General features: G+C 41.2%; 1 protein-coding gene across 3 annotated transcripts; it reads right to left on the reverse strand.

Annotated features, from left to right (window-relative positions):
* Positions 1-2,617: 2,617 nt before the first annotated feature.
* Positions 2,618-20,292, reverse strand: znf277 (zinc finger protein 277). Of its 3 annotated transcripts, none has more exons than XM_030053061.1 (13): positions 20,216-20,292; positions 18,870-19,077; positions 16,798-16,886; positions 14,316-14,398; positions 13,346-13,437; positions 11,909-12,019; positions 9,070-9,202; positions 7,932-7,999; positions 6,372-6,468; positions 5,372-5,414; positions 4,334-4,508; positions 3,214-3,404; positions 2,618-3,175 (listed from the first exon to the last, which is right to left on the reverse strand). In XM_030053061.1, the coding sequence occupies exons 1-12, from the start codon at positions 20,241-20,243 to the stop codon at positions 3,218-3,220; spliced, it is 1,314 nt and encodes a 437-aa protein (XP_029908921.1). In that variant the 5' UTR covers positions 20,244-20,292; the 3' UTR covers positions 2,618-3,175; positions 3,214-3,217. The 3 variants fall into 3 exon arrangements, with proteins under 3 accessions (XP_029908921.1, XP_029908923.1, XP_029908920.1); XM_030053063.1 differs by having other exon boundaries at positions 2,618-3,158; positions 3,193-3,404; XM_030053060.1 differs by having other exon boundaries at positions 2,618-3,404.
* Positions 20,293-21,898: the final 1,606 nt, after the last annotated feature.

A 21,898-nucleotide genomic window follows, 5' to 3' on the forward strand; every position in this document is an offset into this window, starting at 1 on the left:
CAAGTGAAAATTGTCTAAAAACAAGTTACTTCTGAGGTGATCATGTCTTATTTTAAGTGTAATGAGATATTTTGACTAGAAATAAGACATTTTTGACTTGAAATAAGACAAATAATCTTGGTAAGATTTTGAGTTTTGAGCAGTGTAGCTGAATGTTACTGGACATTCTGTAGTATACTTTCATTTTATTTTACAGTCTCATTGATTTGATGGCAGCTGCAAAGATGCACCGTCTAACTTTGATCTTTTCGTCACCAAAATGTTCATGAGATGGAGGCGGCTGCTGCAGCTGCACCAGAGTTTCTGCCCAACACTGAATGAGTTTCTGCTCAGGTTACACTTTGTTTTTGTTGATGCTGCAGGTGTTCAGCGCCCTGCGGGCCAACGCCCTGCACATCCCCTTCAGAAACTCCAAACTCACCCTCCTGCTGCAGCCCTGCCTCAGCGGAGACGCCAAGGTACACGCTAACAGGAAGAGATCCAGATAGGAACAGACACTGTTCTTTAGGCTCGTCCTCAACAGGTTCTGTCGGAACAGAGAACCTTTTTCTTTTAATTTGCTGAATATGACATTTCTGATTCATAACTTCAGTTAGAATCAATAATCGTTTTGCTGTTCTGTCTGGCCGATATTGTAGTGCAGTTTTGATGTGACCCCATATTTACTGTAGAGTTTATCACCACGACACTGGTTGTCTATGGGAAGCTCTTAATCTGAACTCACTCTAATGAGACATTTGCTTAGATGCCATACTGATGTTATTATTACTATTACTGTTATTACCATAGATTTTAATACATTTTAGTGTCCCGTGGAGGTCAAAATGCTTTCAGAGGTTCTCTGTGGGAAACAAAATTTTAGGATGAAAATGTCAGAACTATATTAACAGTACCACCACAAAGTTCTTTCTACTGGCTTCTTCAAGGAATATTTGTATGAATCCTAATATTCATTTTGGAGGAAATTCATCATTCAGATTCACCATCAATATCTATAAAATGCAGAAGGTCAAGTCTGTAAAAGTTTCAGAGGCTTTCTCACAATGACAAGAAAAAAAAAAACCTGAATTCTTGAAAATGATCAGATTCTGAATATTGGTGCAAAATAGTCTTACGCAGCTAATATCAAATAATAGAAATTTTGGATTTCAAAATCAGAGAGTGGTTGATAGTCACTGTAGTTCATTGTATAACCATGATCCTCTTCAAAGACACCCTGGAAAAACAACATCAGTGCTGATGTAATCGGTTAGGCAAATCCATTAGTTGAAAATTAATCAATGTTGATTTCAATAAATGACAAACTGTTGGAGTCACCGAGTAAAAACACCAAGCATTTGTTTTGTTTTTTTGTCTGCTGGTACGAATAGAGAAGCCATTGTAAAAACTAATTTGGGCTGTGATAACTTCTTGTTTTTGACATTTCAAACACAAAATTGGTTATCAATCAATCAAAAAAAGACTAATCACAAAAGAAACAGGTTTTTAGTTTCAGCCACAGACGACGTTAACCTCACGGTGTCCTCTGCTTCCCTGCAGTGCTGTGTGTTTGTGAACGTGAGTCCAGACGTGAAGGACGTGGCGGAGACGCTCAGCACGCTGCAGTTCGGCTCGTCCATTCGGCAGGTGGCGCTCGGCAAAGCCTCGCAGAACATCGTACCTGCCAAAAACAACAAGGCTGAGAGCCACCGGTAGACTGATGCCGAGGCTGGACACACACACACACACACACGGACGAAACCTGGAAAATAATAATGGACATTTATTCAACAGTCGGTTGAAGGTACTCAGCCACAGGCCTTTAATATTCTCTGTGTGACATACACAGCTCAGGGCTTTTGGTACTTTTAGAAAAATATAAATTCAGTATTTAATCTGCATTGCACTCACTTTGAAACTGTGAACAGAAAGTCAGAAGAAAAAAAATTGAGAAAGAGTGAGCAATTTCATTCACAACTGCTGAACAATTCCTCCATTTACAATGCAAAATAAAGTCCACATTAAGTATGTAATCATATTGACATCTGAGCAAAGTATTTTGTGTACGATCCCTGTTGTTGCCTCCATGGATGTTAGAACAACAGAAAATTACACTGCAAAAACGCAAATTCTTACCAAGATTATTTGTCTTATTTCAAGTCAAAAATGTCTTATTACTAGTCAAAATGTTTTGTTATCATTTGTCATTGTATTGTTCTGTTTTCTGTTTATTTGTTTTGTTTCGGTGTATTCTGTACTTTGTTGAGTCCATGTTTGTTTATATGTCTGGACCCCGTTGAAAACGAGATGATGCATCTCAAGGGGTTTATCCAAATAAATAAATTTCAATTAAAATATTTCATTGCACTTAAAATAAGACATGATCACCGCAGAAGTAAATTGTTTTTAGACAATTTTCACTTGTTTCAAGTGAAAATTCACGTGAAACAAGTGAAAATTTGCTTGTTTCATTGGCAAAATTTGCCAGTGGAAAAAGTGAAAATTCACTTGAAATAAGGGAAAATTAGCTAGAAACAAGAAACAGATTTTGCCAATGAAACAAGCAAATTTTCACTTGTTTCAAGCAAATTTTCACTTGAAACAAGAGACAATTGTCTAAAAACAAGTTACTTCTGAGGTGATCATGTCTTATTTTAAGTGTAATGAGATATTTTGAGTAGTAATAAGACATTTTTGACTTGAAATAAGACAAATAATCTTGGTAAGATTTTGAGTTTTTGCAGTGTAAAATGTTCATCAACACCAAAACTGCTACAGCTGATTCTGCTTTGCTGTCAAGGCGTCTGAGGCTTCTTAAGTGCAAAATATGGCTGCACAATAACTAAAAACAAAATAATAAAATAATAATAAAAAAAAATAAACATCATGTTGTCTATTGCAATTTCTAAATCACCAAAGGCTGACATGTTTCCTCTGGAGAAAAGCAGATCCTTGGACTGGAGAATCAGCGCTAAACATCAGGCAACATGGAAAAGACTGTATTATCACTTCAACTGAACCAATCCCGAGCATCAGCATCTCCAGCCCCAGAGTTTGTTTAACACTTTATGAGAGACGACACTCATCACAGCCGCAAACATCCAGCAGAAACAGTCACAGCAGGAGGGTTCGTTTGTGGACACGGCACCGCCCTGACGCAGACGAGAGGACGAGTGTGAAAACGCCCAGAAATCCGTCCATCCGTCCATCCGCCCGTCCGTCCCTCCGGAGCGGGGCGCTAGCTGCAGGAGCTGCGGTTCCTCAGCAGCTGTTTGAGGACGCTGGTCTGCTTCAGCGTGTGCAGGTTGGAAATGTCCTCGGCGATCACCGGGACGTCCTCGCTCCTGTCCGTCCCGCCGCTTTCACCGTCGCTGTCCGTCAGCGTGCACAGGAGGGCGTCGTTCTCGTAGGTGGGGAAGTAATACCTGAGGACGATCGAGAGCACATCATTTTGGTTGGACAGTGGCATTTTTGGATTGTCATCTTAACCCTTTATAGGGCAAGTGACTATTTTTGGTAATTTCAGAAATTTTACATATCAGGCCCATCCCCTGTCTCAGTTAGTTCAAAAATCATTTGGTCTTCACCCAGCCAATCAGCAAAGATCGCTCTACATCCCAGGTCACATGACTGTGGCATTTGACCAATCTCATTGGCCTTGATTTTCTATTACAAAATGAAAATTTTAGAAAAATTTTATAGAAGTAATAAAGTCCTGTCATGTTCTCTAATAACAGTCTAGGGTTGTTTTTTTGAATTTCAAAGTATTTCAACGAGTGCCCTATAAAGGGTTAAAGGACATAGATTAGAGAAACTAAGATGAACCTCCCCCCTCTTCCCTCCTTTTATATGTTATCAGAAGTTAAAAATCTTTCAAATGGCTTTTCCATGATTTCCTAAGACATCTGAAATATCTCAGAACGACATGTTCAGAATAAAAAAAAAAAAAGAACAGGAAACATAATGAAACATAATCTACTAAATGCATTTGAGACATTTTATACTTGTTTAAGTCTTACATTTAATTAATCTATAGATTAGAGCAGACTAGATTACATCAGATCATCTTACATGAAACCTAAATGATCCCGGCGGGGAAACTGAATTGTTGCAGCAGCAAATAATAACATCAAAGGAAAAATATAAATATAAATAAGAACAGGGCATGCAGACGGTATTTCAATAGTACACAGCCAGCAATATAAACTATAACAATATAAACTGCAGTATGTTTGCACACTGCAAAAAAAAAAAAAATACTTAATGAGGAATAAAGACTGACAGAAAACATGTGAATATATTAAAATGTGGAAAGCGAGCCGTGTAAAAATGAAAATGTGTCTCGGGGTCTTACTGCGGCTGGTCCCAGGCCGACGTCTCAGGCAGCTTCATCACATGACCGGCGGCCACGATGTGTTCGAGGACCTCGGCCCTGCAGCCAAACCTCTCCTGGCAGCCGTAGCAGCGGCTCTGGTGGATCTCCCGCCGGATGAAGTTGACCAGTTTGACTTGCTGGTAGAACTTCAGATCTGAGGGGGGGAGGGGGGCGGCAGAGCGGGACGTTAACAGATTAGGGAAAGACTGGGCAGATTAGACTGTTTCAAATTATTTTTGTAGATTATTTTATTTTGACTTAAAAATTGGGAATCAGAAACTTCACCACCAAGACTAAGACTGGATCACTTAAAAAAAAAACAAAAAAAAAAAACTGAGCAATAAAAACAGTGTAGTCAAACCTCACAGTTCCTGACTTTGAGCTTTTAACATTTCTTTCAAATGTAAAGATGGAAATCGAGCAGCAAACCAGAAAGTGTCGTGTTTTTTCCTGCAGGATCTGAATCAGATGTGAAATTTGATGTGGCTGTAAGTTTGTTGTTTTACCACAATACTTGACTTTTCACACCGCAGCGCACATCATAGCCCACTCCTCTTTACCCTCTAAATGATTCAAGCTCTTCTAGACTTTGATTTAAAGAGTGGAGTTATTTTTTCTTTCAGCTTTTAATTCCTGTCATGATGATGGCTTGATTCTAATAAAGCTTCGCCAGAGAGCCAGAAGTCGATGTTTGTTTGAATCTGCTGCATTCTGAGCAGCAACATTTCTTTTCCACTTTGACTAAAACAATTTCTAAAATAAGGATAAAGCACTGATTCAGGGTCAGCATGGCAGTATAACAAAAAAAGTTTCCATTTATAACTAAAACACTATTTCCCCCCCATCATTCTGCCAGTAACACCACGGCTGTTGTTCCTCTGCCGGCGTTAATAATAATCATTTTTTCTTCTGTTTCTGTGGTCCGGTGCTCCGCAGATCGCTCCCCTCTCTGTTTACCATCATCCTGTCCTTGTTCCATGGGTTTCAGTGTTTGTTTCATGCTGTGGTTTTACTCACTGAGGTCTGTCCGCAGCCTGTGAAGATCAAAGCCGTGAGCCTCCTGGGAAAACAAGATAAACTCTGATGAACAACAGAGGAGAATAATCAGCGTGGCTCAGCAGCAGCAGCAGCAGCGGGTCAGGAGCTACTGATGAGCGACAAAGTTGTTTTTGTGTAAATGACAAAAAAAAAACAACCAGAATATTTTAACTTCTCACTGCAGTTCAGCATAAACATGTGTTGAAATCAGTCGTAAACTGAAATTTGATCATAGTTTTGATGATTAATAATAACAGCCATTTATCAAATACAAATGACAGCCACTGTCTGATTCCTCACTGCAAAAACACAAAATCTTACCAAGATTATTTGCCTTATTTCAAGTCAAAAATGTCTTATTTCTAGTCAAAATATCTCATTACACTTAAAATAAGACATGATCACCTCAGAAGTAAATTGTTTTTAGACAATTTTCACTTGTTTCAAGTGAAAATTCACTTGAAATAAGTGAAAATTAGCTAGAAACAAGAAACAAATTTTGCCAATGAAACAAGCAAATTTTCACTTGAAACAAGAGACAATTGTCTAAAAACAAGTTACTTCTGAGGTGATCATGTATTATTTTAAGTGTAATGAGATATTTTGACTAGAAATAAGACATTTTTGACTTGAAATAAGACAAATAATCTTGGTAAGATTTTGAGTTTTTGCAGTGCTGCTTCGCTCCTTTTCTCTGTTCCTGTCGTTATGAAATTAATGCTTTCGACTATATTAGACATTTGAAGACATCACTTTGGACTCTGGTGAGACTTTGGCTTTATTTTTGATAATTCATGGACTAAATGATTAATCAGTTTATTGGAAAAAAAAATATCAAACAATCATTAGTTAGAGCCTTAGATCTTATTCTGTCTGATCTCCGCTGTCTTCAATTTAAATTTCACCAAATCAAACTCAAAGCCGAAGAGTCTTTTCAAAGTAAAGTTTCCCCTCACAGCGGTAAAGTGTTTAACTGTACCTGCATGTGTGTGTAGATCTTGTCCATGGTCTCTGACTGCTGATCACAGAACAGACACACGGCGCAGACCGGGTGGGCCCGCCAGTCCGACCAATCACTGCAGAGAACACAGACACGTCACCGCCACCGCAGCAGAACAGCATGAGCGTCTAGCAGCAGTGTTTTCCTGCTCTGACCCTGACACTCACACCACAGAGTTATCGATTTAAACCAACAACCAGGAAGGAAAACACACCAGTGGATTTTTTATTTTGTTTCCCCCTCTTTTCTTTATGTTGTTGGCTCTTTGCCTCCACGCCGTGCCTGAAACCCGTTTAACACACACCTACGAGATGATTATATATCAAACAATTACATAAAACACACTGGAGCTACGGTTGGCCAGTATATCAATATTATATCAATCTTGTGACATGAGACTAGATACGATCTGGGATTACAGATATCATCTTCCTACTTTTAAAGCCCACATTACAGTGAAAATATATATGTACTGAACTTATTGCACTGTTTCTGCTGCTATAATATTTGTCTTTACCTTCTTAGATTTTATACAGGCATTACTGGTGATTATTTATCAAAATATCCGCCAATGAGTAGTGTGCAATTCTCACCTATTAGGCAGTAGGGCAATGTGCAATGCAACAAGCACTTTATATTTCTATACAACTAGGTACTCTAGGTATCACAAATTACCATCGTTGGTATTAAATTATTGTAATATGCAATTGAGTATTGGGCAATCAAAATAGCACTTTATATTCGCTGGGCAATTTGCAATATAATAATGCACTTTACACTTTAGCACTTTGCACTTTAATCAGCCCCTCGATATATAATTTAGTGTTTAAGCAGTGGTGAAATGCGCATGGACCCCTGAGCCTTGGCCTGTATGTTTTATGATCAACTATGTTGTTTGTTTTGTTTTGTTTTGTTTCTTTTTATTCTGTTGTGTATGAGCGTTATGTACAACACCAGCCTGCCAATGGGACTAGAGATGGAAATTAGCCGCACGGCTACAATCTCATGTGTTCACATTTATATGTGCATTAACATGTGCTGTCCCATTTCTTTTAAAAAATAAATAAATCTACAAATCTACAATATCGTCACCATATTGATATAGAGGTACTGGTCAAAAATATGATATTTGATTTTGTTCATATTCCAGAGCCATTTAATTTCACCTGAACTTTGAGAACAACATCATCCAGCTAGTGCAAAACATAAGGCATTATGGGTAGAGGGGGACTGACGCTCATATTCAGCTGTTTGTCCATGTGTTCCCAACTGGTGTGGACACCAAAGCAGCAGATATATATATATATATAAAAAAAAAGTCCATCATATTGGAGAAAGCTACATAAAGTCGAGTCACATCTGATAGATTTTTGATGCAGCAGAATTCCCTGAGAGGATCTACTTTAAAATGATTAGAGCCACCAGGTGAGAAAATCTAAATTCCTCGGAGGCGGCTCTGAGGCATCAGAGCGTCTCTGTCCCACCTGGATGAGGTTCGGCTGCAGACTGCACTCTGACGGTCAGGCTGAAGATACTTACTCATCTTCATCATCCACCAAATCCCGGTCGTCCTCGCTCTGCACCTCCTCCCAGGTCTTCCCGAGCTCCTGGCGGGAAAACAGAAGCGTCAGGAGACATTTTGAGACGGGGAACCTCCCCTCTGATCCCCCGACGCCGTTCCCCTCAGCCTGCCTCGTCTACGTCTCTGACCTCGCTCTCAACCAAAACCCGGGATGCTGTAAATCACTGAAACATTCCCTGATATCAAACTCCACTGGAGCTGCTGGGAACATCTGGACATGACGTCACCTCGCCATGGCAACACGGCGACCAGATGAGAGGGGCGTGGCCTCCACTGCATGACGTTCAGTGTCAAAGCGTCAAGAGTCAAAACTCAACACTAAAGTTAATTATTTTTGCTCATGAGCATGAAGTCAACCATCTGTCATTAGGAAAAAGAAACGCAATGACTGTGTGTTGCATGTGACGGTGTGTAGATCATCTGAACAATAACAGTAAAACACCTGAGAGGCAAAAAAAAGTCAAAAGTCAAAAAGTCACACAAAAAAACAACTTTTTGTTCCTTCATATAGACATAAGAGTGGCCGTCTGTGGGCAACACCAAAATAATCTTTCACAGCAATTAGTATTTAATGTTTTATTTGGCTATAATTAATAAAATTTTGGGTTTAGTCTAATTTTCGGGACCAGATTCAGGATTAGGGAACTGTCTTGGATTTTTCGAGACGTCTCTTCACCCTCCATGGGAATATATCAGTGAAAATATAAGGTAACACTCCTGTCATCATCCCCTCAAATACCAAATTATCTGAGAGCTGTGATCATCACCTCCACTGGAGTTATTCTCCTCATAATTAAGCGACTGAATTTCTCTCCTGCTGACAGATGGACTTTTTGTCATCTGTGCTGTTCTGGTTTCTCAAAGGCTCTTTATTTCCAATGGAAGAGAGGAGGAATAAATTAAAACTGCCCGAAAGAATCAGTGTGGAAAGCTGCTCAGAGCCGCCCTGACCCCATCCTGTGTTTTTTTAATTTTTATTTTAATTTTTCTTTATCCTTCCCTGAGATCCAAGACGTGGTCCTGCGGGGGGTCGGGGGTCAGGACGGCAGTACGGTGAGTGTGTGTGTGTGTGTGTGTTTCTCAGTGAAGCCCTACCAGGTAGTTGATGACGTAGAAGCGGTCGTACTCTCGGTTGCCGGCGTTGATCCTGCGGTGAGCTTTCTTCCTCATGTGGTCCTTCAGCGTCGTTTTATCTCGGAAGGTTTTCTCACAGTACAAACACTGCAGACTGACGGGGCGCACAAACACCGGCTCCCAGTTAATATGTCGCTTCAAATCAAAGACGTATTTAGTTCAGCACGTACGTTCTCTGTGTGTGTGTGTGTGTGTGTGCTCCTGACATTAAAGGACACCAAACATAATAACAATTGTGCTTTGTAGATAAGGGAGCGGAGCCTGTGTGTGTGTGTGTGTGTGTGTGTGTGTGTTGTTGTTGCTCTGTAAAGCTCAAACCTGTTTAAACGCTTTCTAAACTGAACTGTCGTGTCTTCAGTGTTTCTCGGGGGAAACTATTTGCTCAGAGCGAATGAGCCTCGGCTGAATTAATGAGAATCAGTGAAGCATCACTTCATTACAAAACGCTACAGCAAACCTTCCATTTTGGATAAAAATAAAAAGAAGCTCATCAGTTAATATTCTTTAAATACATGATTCCATCGTTGCAAATGCCAGTATTTTGAGGCAGAGGTTTTAACATGAACGCATTTAATCTTAATATCTTGAGGCAGAAGTCTTAATGAGCAGTTTTTTATGAGTTGATGTCACTTTATATATATATATATATATTTTTTTTTTTTTTTAACAGATGTCACGTTGGGATGAAACTGTTCAGAGTTAAACAGCAGCTACTTGATAATAAGATTAGTCCACTAATGATGCCAACACAAGACACACGATCGCTACTAGTCCAGTCATTTTAGGCCAAAATTGGGGTCAACCCAGGACAAACTGCAAGAGAAGCAAACTCAACTGATTTTGGATCCTCAGTTTGTCCTGAGTGAGGGAAAAAAGTCCCAAAGAATCCCATTGGTGGAAAGTTTTGAAACTCACCTATTTATGACCATATAATACCAAAAACACTGTTTTTAACACACAGGGGAAAGGGGTTCAACATTTTACTTTCAGATATCACTATAAAAATTCACAAGATGATTAGGGGAGAGTGGGGTAAATAGTGCCAATTTTTACTTAAAGTGCCTTTAAAGCGAGGGGATTACAGTAATGCCTCCAACTAAAATATGCACATATAGTTTAGGATGTTGTGCATCCCTGGGAACAATCACTTTGGATCTTATATAAACTGTTTAAGAAATATAGCTTTCGAAAAACAAGTGGTTTTGTGGCACAACTTGCCCCCAGTGCGGGGTAAATTGTGCCATTAGAGAGAATACACTGGGGTAAATTGTGCCATTGATAATTGAAGTAAAACAGATCATTTTAATCTCACAAATGATAATGCTATATAAAAGTAAAGCAAATTCAATACAAAATTATTTATTTAACATTTATTTATTATTTTAACAAGATCACAGGCCACTTTTCTATAACGAGGCCGAGCGCCACATGAACACATACCCAGAACAAAATAAAACTTCCAAAATGGGCACCTGCAAATCATCTTCATCTGAATCTGAATAGTTTTAGTGATCAAAGGTAAGAAAATAATGTACAATAACAATAAAATACAAGAAAGTAATATATAGTATATAATCACAAGTTGTGCCACTGGCACAAATTACCCCAGGCCCTTTGGCACAAATTACCCCAAGCCCACCATTTTGAAAAAAAAATGCATCCCCCAGCTGTTTTGAGCTAACATCATGCTAACTGTATAGACTCATGGTGTAGCTTACTAAAGTACTAAAACCTGTGTGAACTGTTTTCAAAGTTTTCTATAATTGTTCAAACACAGCAATCAAAAAACCTTGATCATAGAAATTTTACTTTGGAGGGCAAAAAAATGTTTTTTGAACTGAAATGTGCTTACCTCTCAAGCCATGTGTCTCCCTTCTTTATAAGATGAGTGAAATGGATGCCTCTTCAAAAATATGTGGTCACATGACCAACTTCTTCTATAGTTTTCTGGATAACAGGGGTGGCACTACTTGCCCCTTGGCACAAATTACCCCACTCTCCCCTACACACACAAAGAGAAGAAAAAAAGTCAATTACAAGTTCTTTGAATTATTCTGTTTACACATGCATATCACACATTATCTGATTTGATATGCGCTAATAAGGAATATAAAGAATAAATGAAGAGACATTTAAACAGTGAATTAAAAGGTTACTATATATACAGTAACTTTTTAATTCACTGTTATATAGTAACCTTTTAATTCAAGGTTACTATATATATAGTAACCTTTTAATCCACTGTTTAAATATCTGTTCTGGCATTTATTCCTTATATTCCTTATTAGCGCATATCAAATCAGATAATGTGTGATATGCATGTGTAAACAGAATAATTCAAAGAACTTGTAATTGACTTTTTTTCTTGTCTTTGTGTGTGTAATCAACTTGTGAATTTTTATAGTGATATCTGAAAGTAAAATGTTGAACCCCTTTCCCCTGTGTGTTAAAAACAGTGTTTTTTGGTAATATGTGGTCATAAATAGGTGATTTTCAAAACTTTCCACCAATGGGATTTCTTGGGACTTTTTTCCCCTCACTCAGGACAAACTGAGGACACAAAATCAGTTGAGTTTGCTTCTCTTGCAATTTGTCCTAGGTTTTTTCATAAAATGACTGGACTATACAGGATTCATTCAAATCAGACCGGATGCTTAGCCGGTTTGGCCTTTCAAGTTTTGTCGTTTGATCACAGGCCGGTCGCTCAACAAAAGCTGCATCATCTCTCTGGGTTTTGTCGCCTGGTTTATGCACATATTTGTATGAAAACACCCTCTAGTGCAGCGGTGGAGACTCTTACTTGTCCAGTTTGCTCTGCAGGGCGTCCAGGAACTCGTTGCAGTAGACGATGTTGTCGGGCAGCCCGATGCTGAAGGAGTGCTCCCTCGCCATGTGGTTCAGCAGAGACGACCTGCAGACGGACACAGGTTGTTGTGGGGATGGAGTGAGCGTGTGTGTGTGTGTGTGTGTGTGTGTGTGTGTGTGTGTTCACTGTTCTCTGTGGCTTTTTTCTGTGCTTTTTTCTCATCGATATCAGACTGCAAGTACATTTTCTTTTAAAAAGTTTCCACAAAACAAAAACTGATACATTTTTGCTTTTTGTCTTTGAGTATCTGACAATTTTGTTTTTGCTTTCATTGTAGCTCATTATGTTCATGTCGTGTGGAGTTCTTTTACTCATTCACTTATCTTTACATTTGGCTTTTTTTTTAATGTTCCTGATACAGTGTGACTTTACAATGCAAAAACTCAAAATCTTACCAAGATTATTTGTCTTATTCAGTGGTGTAGTCTACGTGATACACAGGTATACGCCGTATAACCCACTAGAAAAGGTCCCGAATTTCCGTATAACCACTTCAAAATGCGCAGAGATGCGTATCAGTATGGTTTTTTTTTGGTTTTTTTTGACATAACGTTCACTTTCCCGTTCATAAAGTCGCCTTCTCTGTGTTACGAAGCGGGCTCTTTTTGACCATAGGGGCTTCCGTCAGGCGTGATGTGAACCCTACGTAAACTACTAACGAAGCAGTGAAGTTGTATGGTGCCGCTTCGGGGGACACTACAGCTGGAGCTAACGTTAACGCTTCGGAAAGCGCGCATGTGTGTGTGCGCGCATGTGTGTGTGCGCCCATATGCATGCATGCATGCATGTGCGCGCGCACGTATACCCACTAGAATAAACTAGACTACACCACTGGTCTTATTTCAAGTCAAAAATGTCTTATTCCTAGTCAAAATATCTCATTACACTTAAAACAAGACATGATCACCTCAGAAGTAACTTGTTTTTAGACAATTGTCTCTTGTTTCAAGTGAAAATTTGCTTGAAACAAGTGAAAATTTGCTTGTTTCATTGGCAAAATTTGTTTCTTGTTTCTAGCTAATTTTCACTTATTTCAAGTGAATTTTCACTTTTTCCAACTGGCAAATTTTGGTAAGATTTTGCGTTTTTGCAGTGTAGTTATTCTTTGTTTTTATTGTCGCTGTTTTAGTGTGGGCAGGGGAGCCGTATATGGGGGAAAAGTTAGGACAATTCCAAGGGCACTTGCCTGACAGGGGCCCCAATAAATTAGGTAAAAACTAATATGAAATTATTAAACCATCATTGAGTAACTATATATGTATTTTTTTTCATGGGGCCCAAAATTCCTGGCGGCGCCCCTGAGTGTGGGACCCCAGGAGGCTTAGCGACCACTTTCTGAAGGCGAATTAATGAAGAATAAAGAGGCGGTACCTGTTTCCAGTGAACTCCTCGCTGCAGAACATGCAGAGCCGCTGGAAGCTGCTGTCGTCTCGCTCCTTCTGCTGCTGCTCCAGGATCTCCTCCTGCAGCGAGGTCACATTCAAACCACAGAGGAACAACAGGGAGTATCATCACTTCATCCAGATCTATCCAGTGGTGTCCAAGATGCAGTATCACACAACACACTGACAAACCGGTAAATAAACACTGTACTGCCCCCTGTAGGCCACGCAGTTAAATTCTTAAAATGCGTGAATCAGAAAACGAGATGCAAAATTTCCCAAAGTTTGTAAAAGTCAGCCAAGATAATATGCATCAGAGATTAAGAGGAGCCCACCTCAATTTCATTATAGGGGACAAGTGTATCTATAATACAGATTATTCTTATTATTGATTGATCTGTCAGTTTTGGATCACTCATTTAGTGTGTAAAGTTAAAAGTGTAGGCAAAGTCTCATGGGAAATGATCAGAGACCCAAAGTGACGTTTTCAAAAGTTTTTCTTCATCAGTCCTGAGTCTGACTAACTGACAAAAAACACAAAATATTAATTTAATAAAGACATAAATGGAGAAAAGTAAGACAATCTCAGCATCTCAGTGAAGCTGGAGGCAGCAGATGTTTGGCATTTTAAATGACAATCATCAAAATTATAACTGATGAATTTTCTTTGGCTTATTGTTTCAGTTGTCCTACACTCAATAAGGAACAATATTAGTTAACTCTTATTAAAATATATACAGCCTATATAAATTATAAACTGATGTTGTCCTAAATCACAACTGTGGGGCTTGGATTTGGTTGTAAGAGCTGATTTCTGATTTAAAACAAATGTAAAATGTTTAACTGAGCGGTTTGAATCTTCGGCCTACAATGCCAGAGATCAGCCGCAGCTTCTGATTGGTCGCAGTAAATCAGGAAGTCTCGGTGTCTGAGGCGTCGTGATGAAGGTGGATGCTCACCAGGCGTTTCTGCTGCAGCTTCTCTCGGAGGAGGCGGTCCTCCGGCAGGATGTCGCACAGCAGGAAGTACTCCTCCTGTTTCTCTGAGACGACAGCAGCTGGTCAGCAGGTATGACGGGCACATGTGCTTAAACATATTTAACTAGGTCTCTCTGAAGGACAGCTTTGCTATTTTGCAGCCTAGACCCTATTTACAGATTATCCAGCATCATCCTCAGGCGTAGAGAGCATCATTTTACCGGTCACTTCAGTATTGATCCTAATAATCGATGTGCTTCAGTATTGATCCTGATGTCGGGGTGTTGCAGGCTACAGCAGCGGTCAGTGGGCCGATCATAAATGGGTCTGAAAAACTAAGATAACACTGCTTTTCCGAAATGGGAAGTTTGGTGTATGTTCTCAGAATGGTCACCTGAAAAAAGGGTTAGCAAACTGATCATCAGCTCCGTATGGAACAGAACTGCTTTTTTCACAAACCAAAGCACTGCATTTCGGACCGTAACCTTCCACGCTGTAGCTAGACCCCGCCCAGCCGGCAGAGTCCCACGCAGAAGCAGCCAAAACAAGTCCCAGAAGAATACGACTGTCTTTCCAACAATGATGAGTTTTCATATCAGGAGGAAATCAACCATCTCGCAGAATGGTGCACAGAAAACAACCTACTGCTCAACGTCAGCAAAACCAAAGAGCTGATAGTTGATTTTAGAAAAAAAGAAGGCAAAGACACACAACCCTGTCTACATCAATGGAGCTGAGGTGGAGCAAGTGAGCAGTTTCAAGTTCCTGGGAATCAACATAACAGAGAACCTGACATGGACTTCACATATCTCTGCCCTGGTTAAAAAAGCTCAGAAACGACTGTATTTCTTAAGGAAACTTAAGAAAGCAAAATTCCCACGCCAAGTTCTTGTCAGCTTCTACAAAGGAGCGATTGAAAGCATCCTGACTGGAAACATCACAAACTGGCATGGGATGTGCACGGCCCAGGACAGGAAGACTCTGCAACGAGTGATTAAAACTGCCCATAACATCATTGGCACCCATCTACCAAGCCTCAGTGATATCGGGGAGGTGAGGTGAGATCCTAAAAGACAACAGCCACCCCAGCCACAGCCTGTTCACCCTGCTGCCGTCAGGCTAAAGATACAGAAGTATCCGCTGCCGTACCACCAGACTACAGAGCAGCTTCTTCCCTCAGGCTGTGAGACTACTAAATGCACCATCTGCACTCCTCCAGGCTTAATAATTCTATTTTCTACACAATCAATCAATTAATCAATCAAGAGGGAACCACACTTTAATTTCATTATTCAACCTGTTGTATAATGACAAATAAACTTCCTTGTATCCTTGTAACTGTCTGTGATTACTGACAAAACATGGGCGATGGGCCTTCGTTCTTCAGGAGAACATTTTAAGAGTTTACACTGATCTTCCTGTTTCAGAAAAGCAACCTTGTGCCATTTATGACTGCCAACCAGGAAGCTGCAGCTCATCGGCATCAGGATCAGCAGTGAAGCGAGGGCTGAAACAATGCTCTCAACCTTTAAGAAGACGGAGTCAAAATGTGAATTAGGGCCCACTCACATTGGCAAGTTTGAGCCCATATCGTGCTAAAGCCAAAATCCCCCCCTCCCCAGTCCCCGGCTGGCCTGCACTCACATTACCTAAAGCCCAAACGCGCCCAAGCACGATTGCCCCCGGTGTGCACGTCATCACGACAACAGGCATGGCCCGACGTCATTATAAATCAGTATAGTTCAAATACATTCAACATGTCTTCCTTTTAATTAAAAAACGTTTTTGGTCCTTTTAATCAGACATGGGATGTTTATTTACCTTGACAGTTTCGGAGGTAACTTCCTCCTTCTTCAGAAAGGTCCACCTGACAGCCGGAGCGGCACCTGGCAGATCCGGCAGACCGGGTGACCGGGTGGCCGCACACCGCGCGGTGCCGCGGCCAGTGCCGGCCGGTGCCGACGCGGTGCCGGCCAGCACCAGGTCTGCCGGATCTCCGCACACAGACTGCTGTACTGTCATTATAAACCGACTTTTGTTTATACGCAGTTGCAGCAGCACAACGGACAGTGACACAGACAACATGGTTGATTATTGATTGCGCAATGCGGCCATTCGCCGGTAATCAAGCTGCTCACATTAAACAATTTTGCAGAGGCAGGAGGAAAGTTGCATGATTTACGTCTGCGCACTGCGTGCGTGACCGTGCATGTGCTCGTGTACGCGCCCGTACCGCGCTGAAGCACACCCCCTCCAACCGTGCCAGAGCGGGGGAAGTGTACTGTATTCAAGCACGATACGGAGCGATCACACTGGTCAAAGAATCCGGATTTTAGGGGCAATCGTGCTTGGGTGCGGATCAAACTTGCCAGTGTGAGTGGCCTCTTAGACTGAGTAGCACGTTTAACAAGAACAAATCTCCTGCTAGAAAACACTGCGGTGAGGTGCGTGTGAGGCGACTCACCGACCGGCCCGGTGGAGTTGGTTTTGATGACGCTGCAGAAATCTGTGAGCGGCTGCTCAAGGAAGCGGCCCTTCCAGTAGAGCAGGTACCTGCCGGGACAGACAGACAGACAGACAGACAGACAGACAGACAGGAGGACAGACCGTCAGCACCTGAGGACGGAGCTGCACACCCGTCATCGTCGTGGCCACGAGAATTCACGATAACAATACTATCACAATATCTGCAGATTTAAAATAACATTAATAACAATAATTCTATCAGTCAAGTTCATCTTTGTTTATTGTGCTTTTCTTCTCTCAAAATGCATGTTTAGGGAGGCAGAGCGAGTCTGTAACCACTGTCTGTGATCATAACGGTACAGAGGCCTACAAAAGTATTTACACAGTCTTATGATATGGATGCTGTTAACATGATATCAGAATTTGTTTTTAAAATATCATGTCTATTGTCATTAGACCGACACATCTGTAAACCGAACCTCTGGGCCGCTGTGGGTCTTTAATAAAAACTGGATGCTGGCTGGTCATCAGTGGTGAAGATGTGAGTTTAGAGAGAGGAAGGTGAAACTCACATCTTCATTAGTGAGGCGAGGAGAGTCAGCGCTCCCTCCTGCTAAAGAAATCAGTGTTTTCTTTCAGATTACTGTCCAGAGGCCTGTATCACGAAGCGGGATTAAGGGGTTAGCGACATAACTTCAGGCTCAACTCCGGATTTTCTGTATCACAAAGCTGGTTCACCTCCAATTGGGATAGAAAACCTGTCCTAATCCGACATAAAGCACCGCCCCCTGGCCAATCAGCTGTTTGCCAAACCGTGGCCTGTCCAATCATTGTGGATCCCGGAGAGCATTACAGCGTGAAAGGATTTTCCTTGACCGATCAAACCCGTTAGATTTTGCCGACGACTCTCTGTATGAGAGAGAGGATGTAATGTAATGTATGTAATGTGAAGCAGCTTCAGCCTGTCTAACAGCTGCCTGCTATACACAGCTGACACTCTGTAGGAGAGGAACACACACAAGAGATCATTAAAGGAAATTTGATAATCAAAAGTATTTTTAGAGGCGTTTCACAACATTTTAGGGACATTTAAAATGGCACAATTAATTAGCTCTAAATATTTTTGGGGGGCAAATTATTCCTGTGCTGAGGGGTTACACATGGAGGATTTAAATTATACCGGTCATACACGCAGCACATCTGTGCAGTGAGTTCATAGGTTTCAGCGTCAGATGTGGACTTGATGTGTAATTTGTGCATTTATGCAGTCGGCAATTCGTTGCCAAGAGTTCTGCCTTCTCTTCGCAGCAGCCGCGGTGTTCAATTTAGTGTGCAGATGTTGTTTTCCTCCTCATACTTTTCCAGTCTAGTACGCCGCTCCTCCTCATACTTTTCCAGTAGGCGATAATACGCTGCTCCTCCGCCGTGAAACACGCTGTGCGTTTTTCCTTGTGGCTCATGTTTGTGATTGGTCGGCTGCCTCAGAACCCGCCCCTTATACGTGCGCGTTCACGGCTCTTGATGAGGCAAACCTGGATCGAGTGAGCGAGCTGATAACCAGCGTCGTGATACCAGTTATCCCTGATCAACATGATCTGGATTAGTGTAGATGGATAGGTCTGGCTAATCCAGCGAAAACTAAGCTTGCTTTGTGATACAGGCCTCAGTCCTGACTCGCTCTGCTAATCCAGCTGAAACCAGCAGCAGCCGGGCCGCGGGGCCTCGGGGCCTCGGGTCAGGCTGTTTACTGTCTGGAGGTTTTTTCACATGTTTTTGGCATGTAAATGGTCAAATCTGCACAAAATATCATCAGTTTAGTTGTAAAACTGATTCCATCGGCCTTAAAAAACAGCTTTGGCTAACAGCTGGTCAGTAACAGCAAACTGCCTCCTCCTGCTGCGTCCTGACAAACAGATAAACCCTGCAGAGGAAACTGTGTGGAGCTGTTGACTAATCAGGACCCTAACGGCTGCACTCAGGACACTTTAATGTTTACCACATCTACTTGTTAGTCTTTTCAGTATGTATCAGATTATCAGATTATCAGGTGATAATCCGGCGGCGTCGTACTTGGGCAGGTCTGCGATCAGTTTGACGTCGGCGATGACGAGCCGGTGCTGCAGCAGGACGTGTCTCAGCAGGACGTCCCGGTCCCGCGGCCCCACCGACTCCGCGCACAGCAGGCACAGCAGAGGCTCCGCCCCCGCAGCGCCGCCGCCGCCGCCCCCTGCAGGCGACTCCGGGAAACACAGCGGCTCCAGGATGCTGTCCTGCTCCCCTGCACAGGAACACAGATTACATCACACCAGATTAGACTGGACTAGAGTAGGTTAAATTAGATTATGCTAGTCTAGCTTTGTCAAAATTTAGATTAAATTACATTAAATTAGAGAGGACTAAACTAGACTAGACTTAGACTTAGACTTAGACTTCTTTTATTGTCATTGCACAAAAAAACACAGCAGTGAGATTTTGGCAACGAAATGTCGTTGCTTGGCTTCCGGGTTACAGCAGAGATGGAATTGTGGGACCGTTTAGGTATATATAAATATAAATATTATACATAAATATAGTCTATATAACTGGTATGATATGGTCTATATAACTAGTGCTAAAAAACAGGAGCTAAATAGTAATGAGTGCAATTTAGAATAGCTAGATAAAACAGAATGTACAACAACAGACTAAACAGTGTAAACAACTGAATAACCAGTATTATATACATTACATTATATTGCACTAGATTAGATTAGTCTAGCATAAAGTAGGTTAGGTGATATTCAGATTACAGTATAAAAAACAACAGACATTACATTATACTGTACAGGGCTAAACACTGTGTCAAAATCAGACTACAAATGATGAGGTCAGATTAATCTGGACGAGATGACAGATTAGACCAGAATACTAGACTGTACTCACAGAATACAGTAGATTAGACTAGATTAGAAAAGAGCAGATTACTTTCACTTTATAGTGGCACTTTAGACCAGACTAGGCTACATGTCATTAGACTAGTTACCTGGTTACCTGTATGACAGACAGACAGACAGACAGACAGGTAAACATGCAGAGAGGGGATGTTTGTGTTTACTGTCTAACTGGTGACGTTTGTGGTTTTCTCTTTTTTCCCTACAGAGCGGAGGAGAGGCTGAGAGGCTGCTGACTCTGCAGCTGTTGTCACCTGTCACCTGTCCGGCAGGTAAACTCCCAGCTCTCTGTTAGCTCACGGCTGTTAGTGCTTAGCATTGTTAGCCTGGTTAGCATGGTTAGCACGGTTAGCCTGGTTAGCCTAGCCGCTAGCCGCAGCCTCCGCGCCGCGCGGCTCGGTTTGTCCTTCAGGTTTGACTTCCGGAGGATAAACCTGTAAGAAGCTCCACCTGATCTCCTCACTGCTTTAACGAACAACAACTCACCATCTTTACTCGCGGTGCAGGCAGCCATCTTCCGAGTCACGTGTCCGGAGCGGAAGATAACCGACCAATCAGGAGCTGGGGATGTTCGGCTGGTGCGTTCAGGGACTCCCCGTCAACTCTGTAAGTGTGTGTTGAGTGTGTTGGTTCTCCGCTTGAACGCTTGATTTTCACTTTGCACTTGAAAGCAACATTTCAATTACTAAGACCACTTTCCTATCTATCTATCCATCTATCTATCTATCTGTCTGTCTATCTATCTATCTATCTGTCTATCTAACTATTTATTATTTTACAGCTGATGAGAGATTTTTTATTTTCATGACAGATTTTTGCTGGTTTGAAGTCTAAATTTGAAAACTTCAGATGTTTGGTTTAACTATTTGTCACAAATTAAGGGAAAAGGTTTATTTTTAGTTATTTATAGTTTTATTTAAGACTACTGTATATACTGGAGAGGTTCAGGCATTCAATTTTAAATTAAAAAAGAGACTGTAATGTTTCTGTGTGAGTGTCTGTCAGCCTGCATCAGATCTGACACAACAGGAACTCTTTTTTTTTTTTTTTTAACATACTCTATGAAATTCTGCTGTTCTGAGTTTTCACAACAGGACACGGAACAGATTTATTCTGTGTTACACCACTAGGTGGCGCAAACAGCCCAGTGTTTTCTCACATGCAGTCAGCCTGAGGATGAGAACATCCTCACCTGAATTTCTATTATTTATAACAAAAAAAATCACAGCAATACAACAATTCATACAGATTGCAGCACAAATATAAACAACACCACCATCACCACAGCTGATAATAATAATAATAATGATAATAATGATAATAATGATAATGATAATAATGATAATAATGATAATAATAATAATAATAATAATAACATTTACAGAGCACTCATCACAATCGTTTGTAAAGTGCAGCACAAAATTGATAAAAATGTGAATAACAGAGAAAAATATGATCATAATATAAAGAAGAAATATGAATTTAAAGCAAATGCACAGTAAAATTAATAAATAAAAAATAAATAAAATGCAGACGGTTGCTCTGCTGGAATGTTTATTTTCAAAGCTTTTATTTTAATATTTATATTTCTATAATGTTTTATTTTTCAATAAAAAAAAAAATGAAGGAGGATATCCGTGATATGTGTATGTGTGTGTGTGTGTGTGTGTGTGTGTGTGTGTGTGTGTGATCAATAAACCTGATCATTACAGTGATGTGAAGGCCGCATGAGGAGCTGCTCCTGCTGCCTGACCTCCCGCCTCACCTCCCTCCCTCCATCCCCCTCTCTCTCTCTCCCTCTCTCTCTCTCTCTCTCTCTGTCCTCCTGCTGCTCGCTCGCCCCGCCGTGTGTTTGAGCAGCCCGCTCAGGTGTGTTCAGGTGCTGCATTATTCACACACAGCTCAGCAGCTCTAATTAAACCCCAGAGAGGCAGAGAGCTGCAGGCAGACAGACAGACAGGTAGACAGACAGACTGACAGAGAGACAGACAGACAGGCAGACAGACAGGCAGGTAGACAGACAGGCAGGCAGACAGACAGACTGACAGAGAGACAGACAGATAGACAGACAGACAGACAGACAGACTGACAGAGAGACAGACAGACAGGCAGACAGACAGGCAGGTAGACAGACAGGCAGGCAGACAGACAGACTGACAGAGAGACAGA

The sequence above is a fragment of the Myripristis murdjan genome, chromosome 6 (genome assembly GCF_902150065.1).
Source record: "Myripristis murdjan chromosome 6, fMyrMur1.1, whole genome shotgun sequence".
NCBI lineage: Eukaryota > Metazoa > Chordata > Actinopteri > Holocentriformes > Holocentridae > Myripristis > Myripristis murdjan.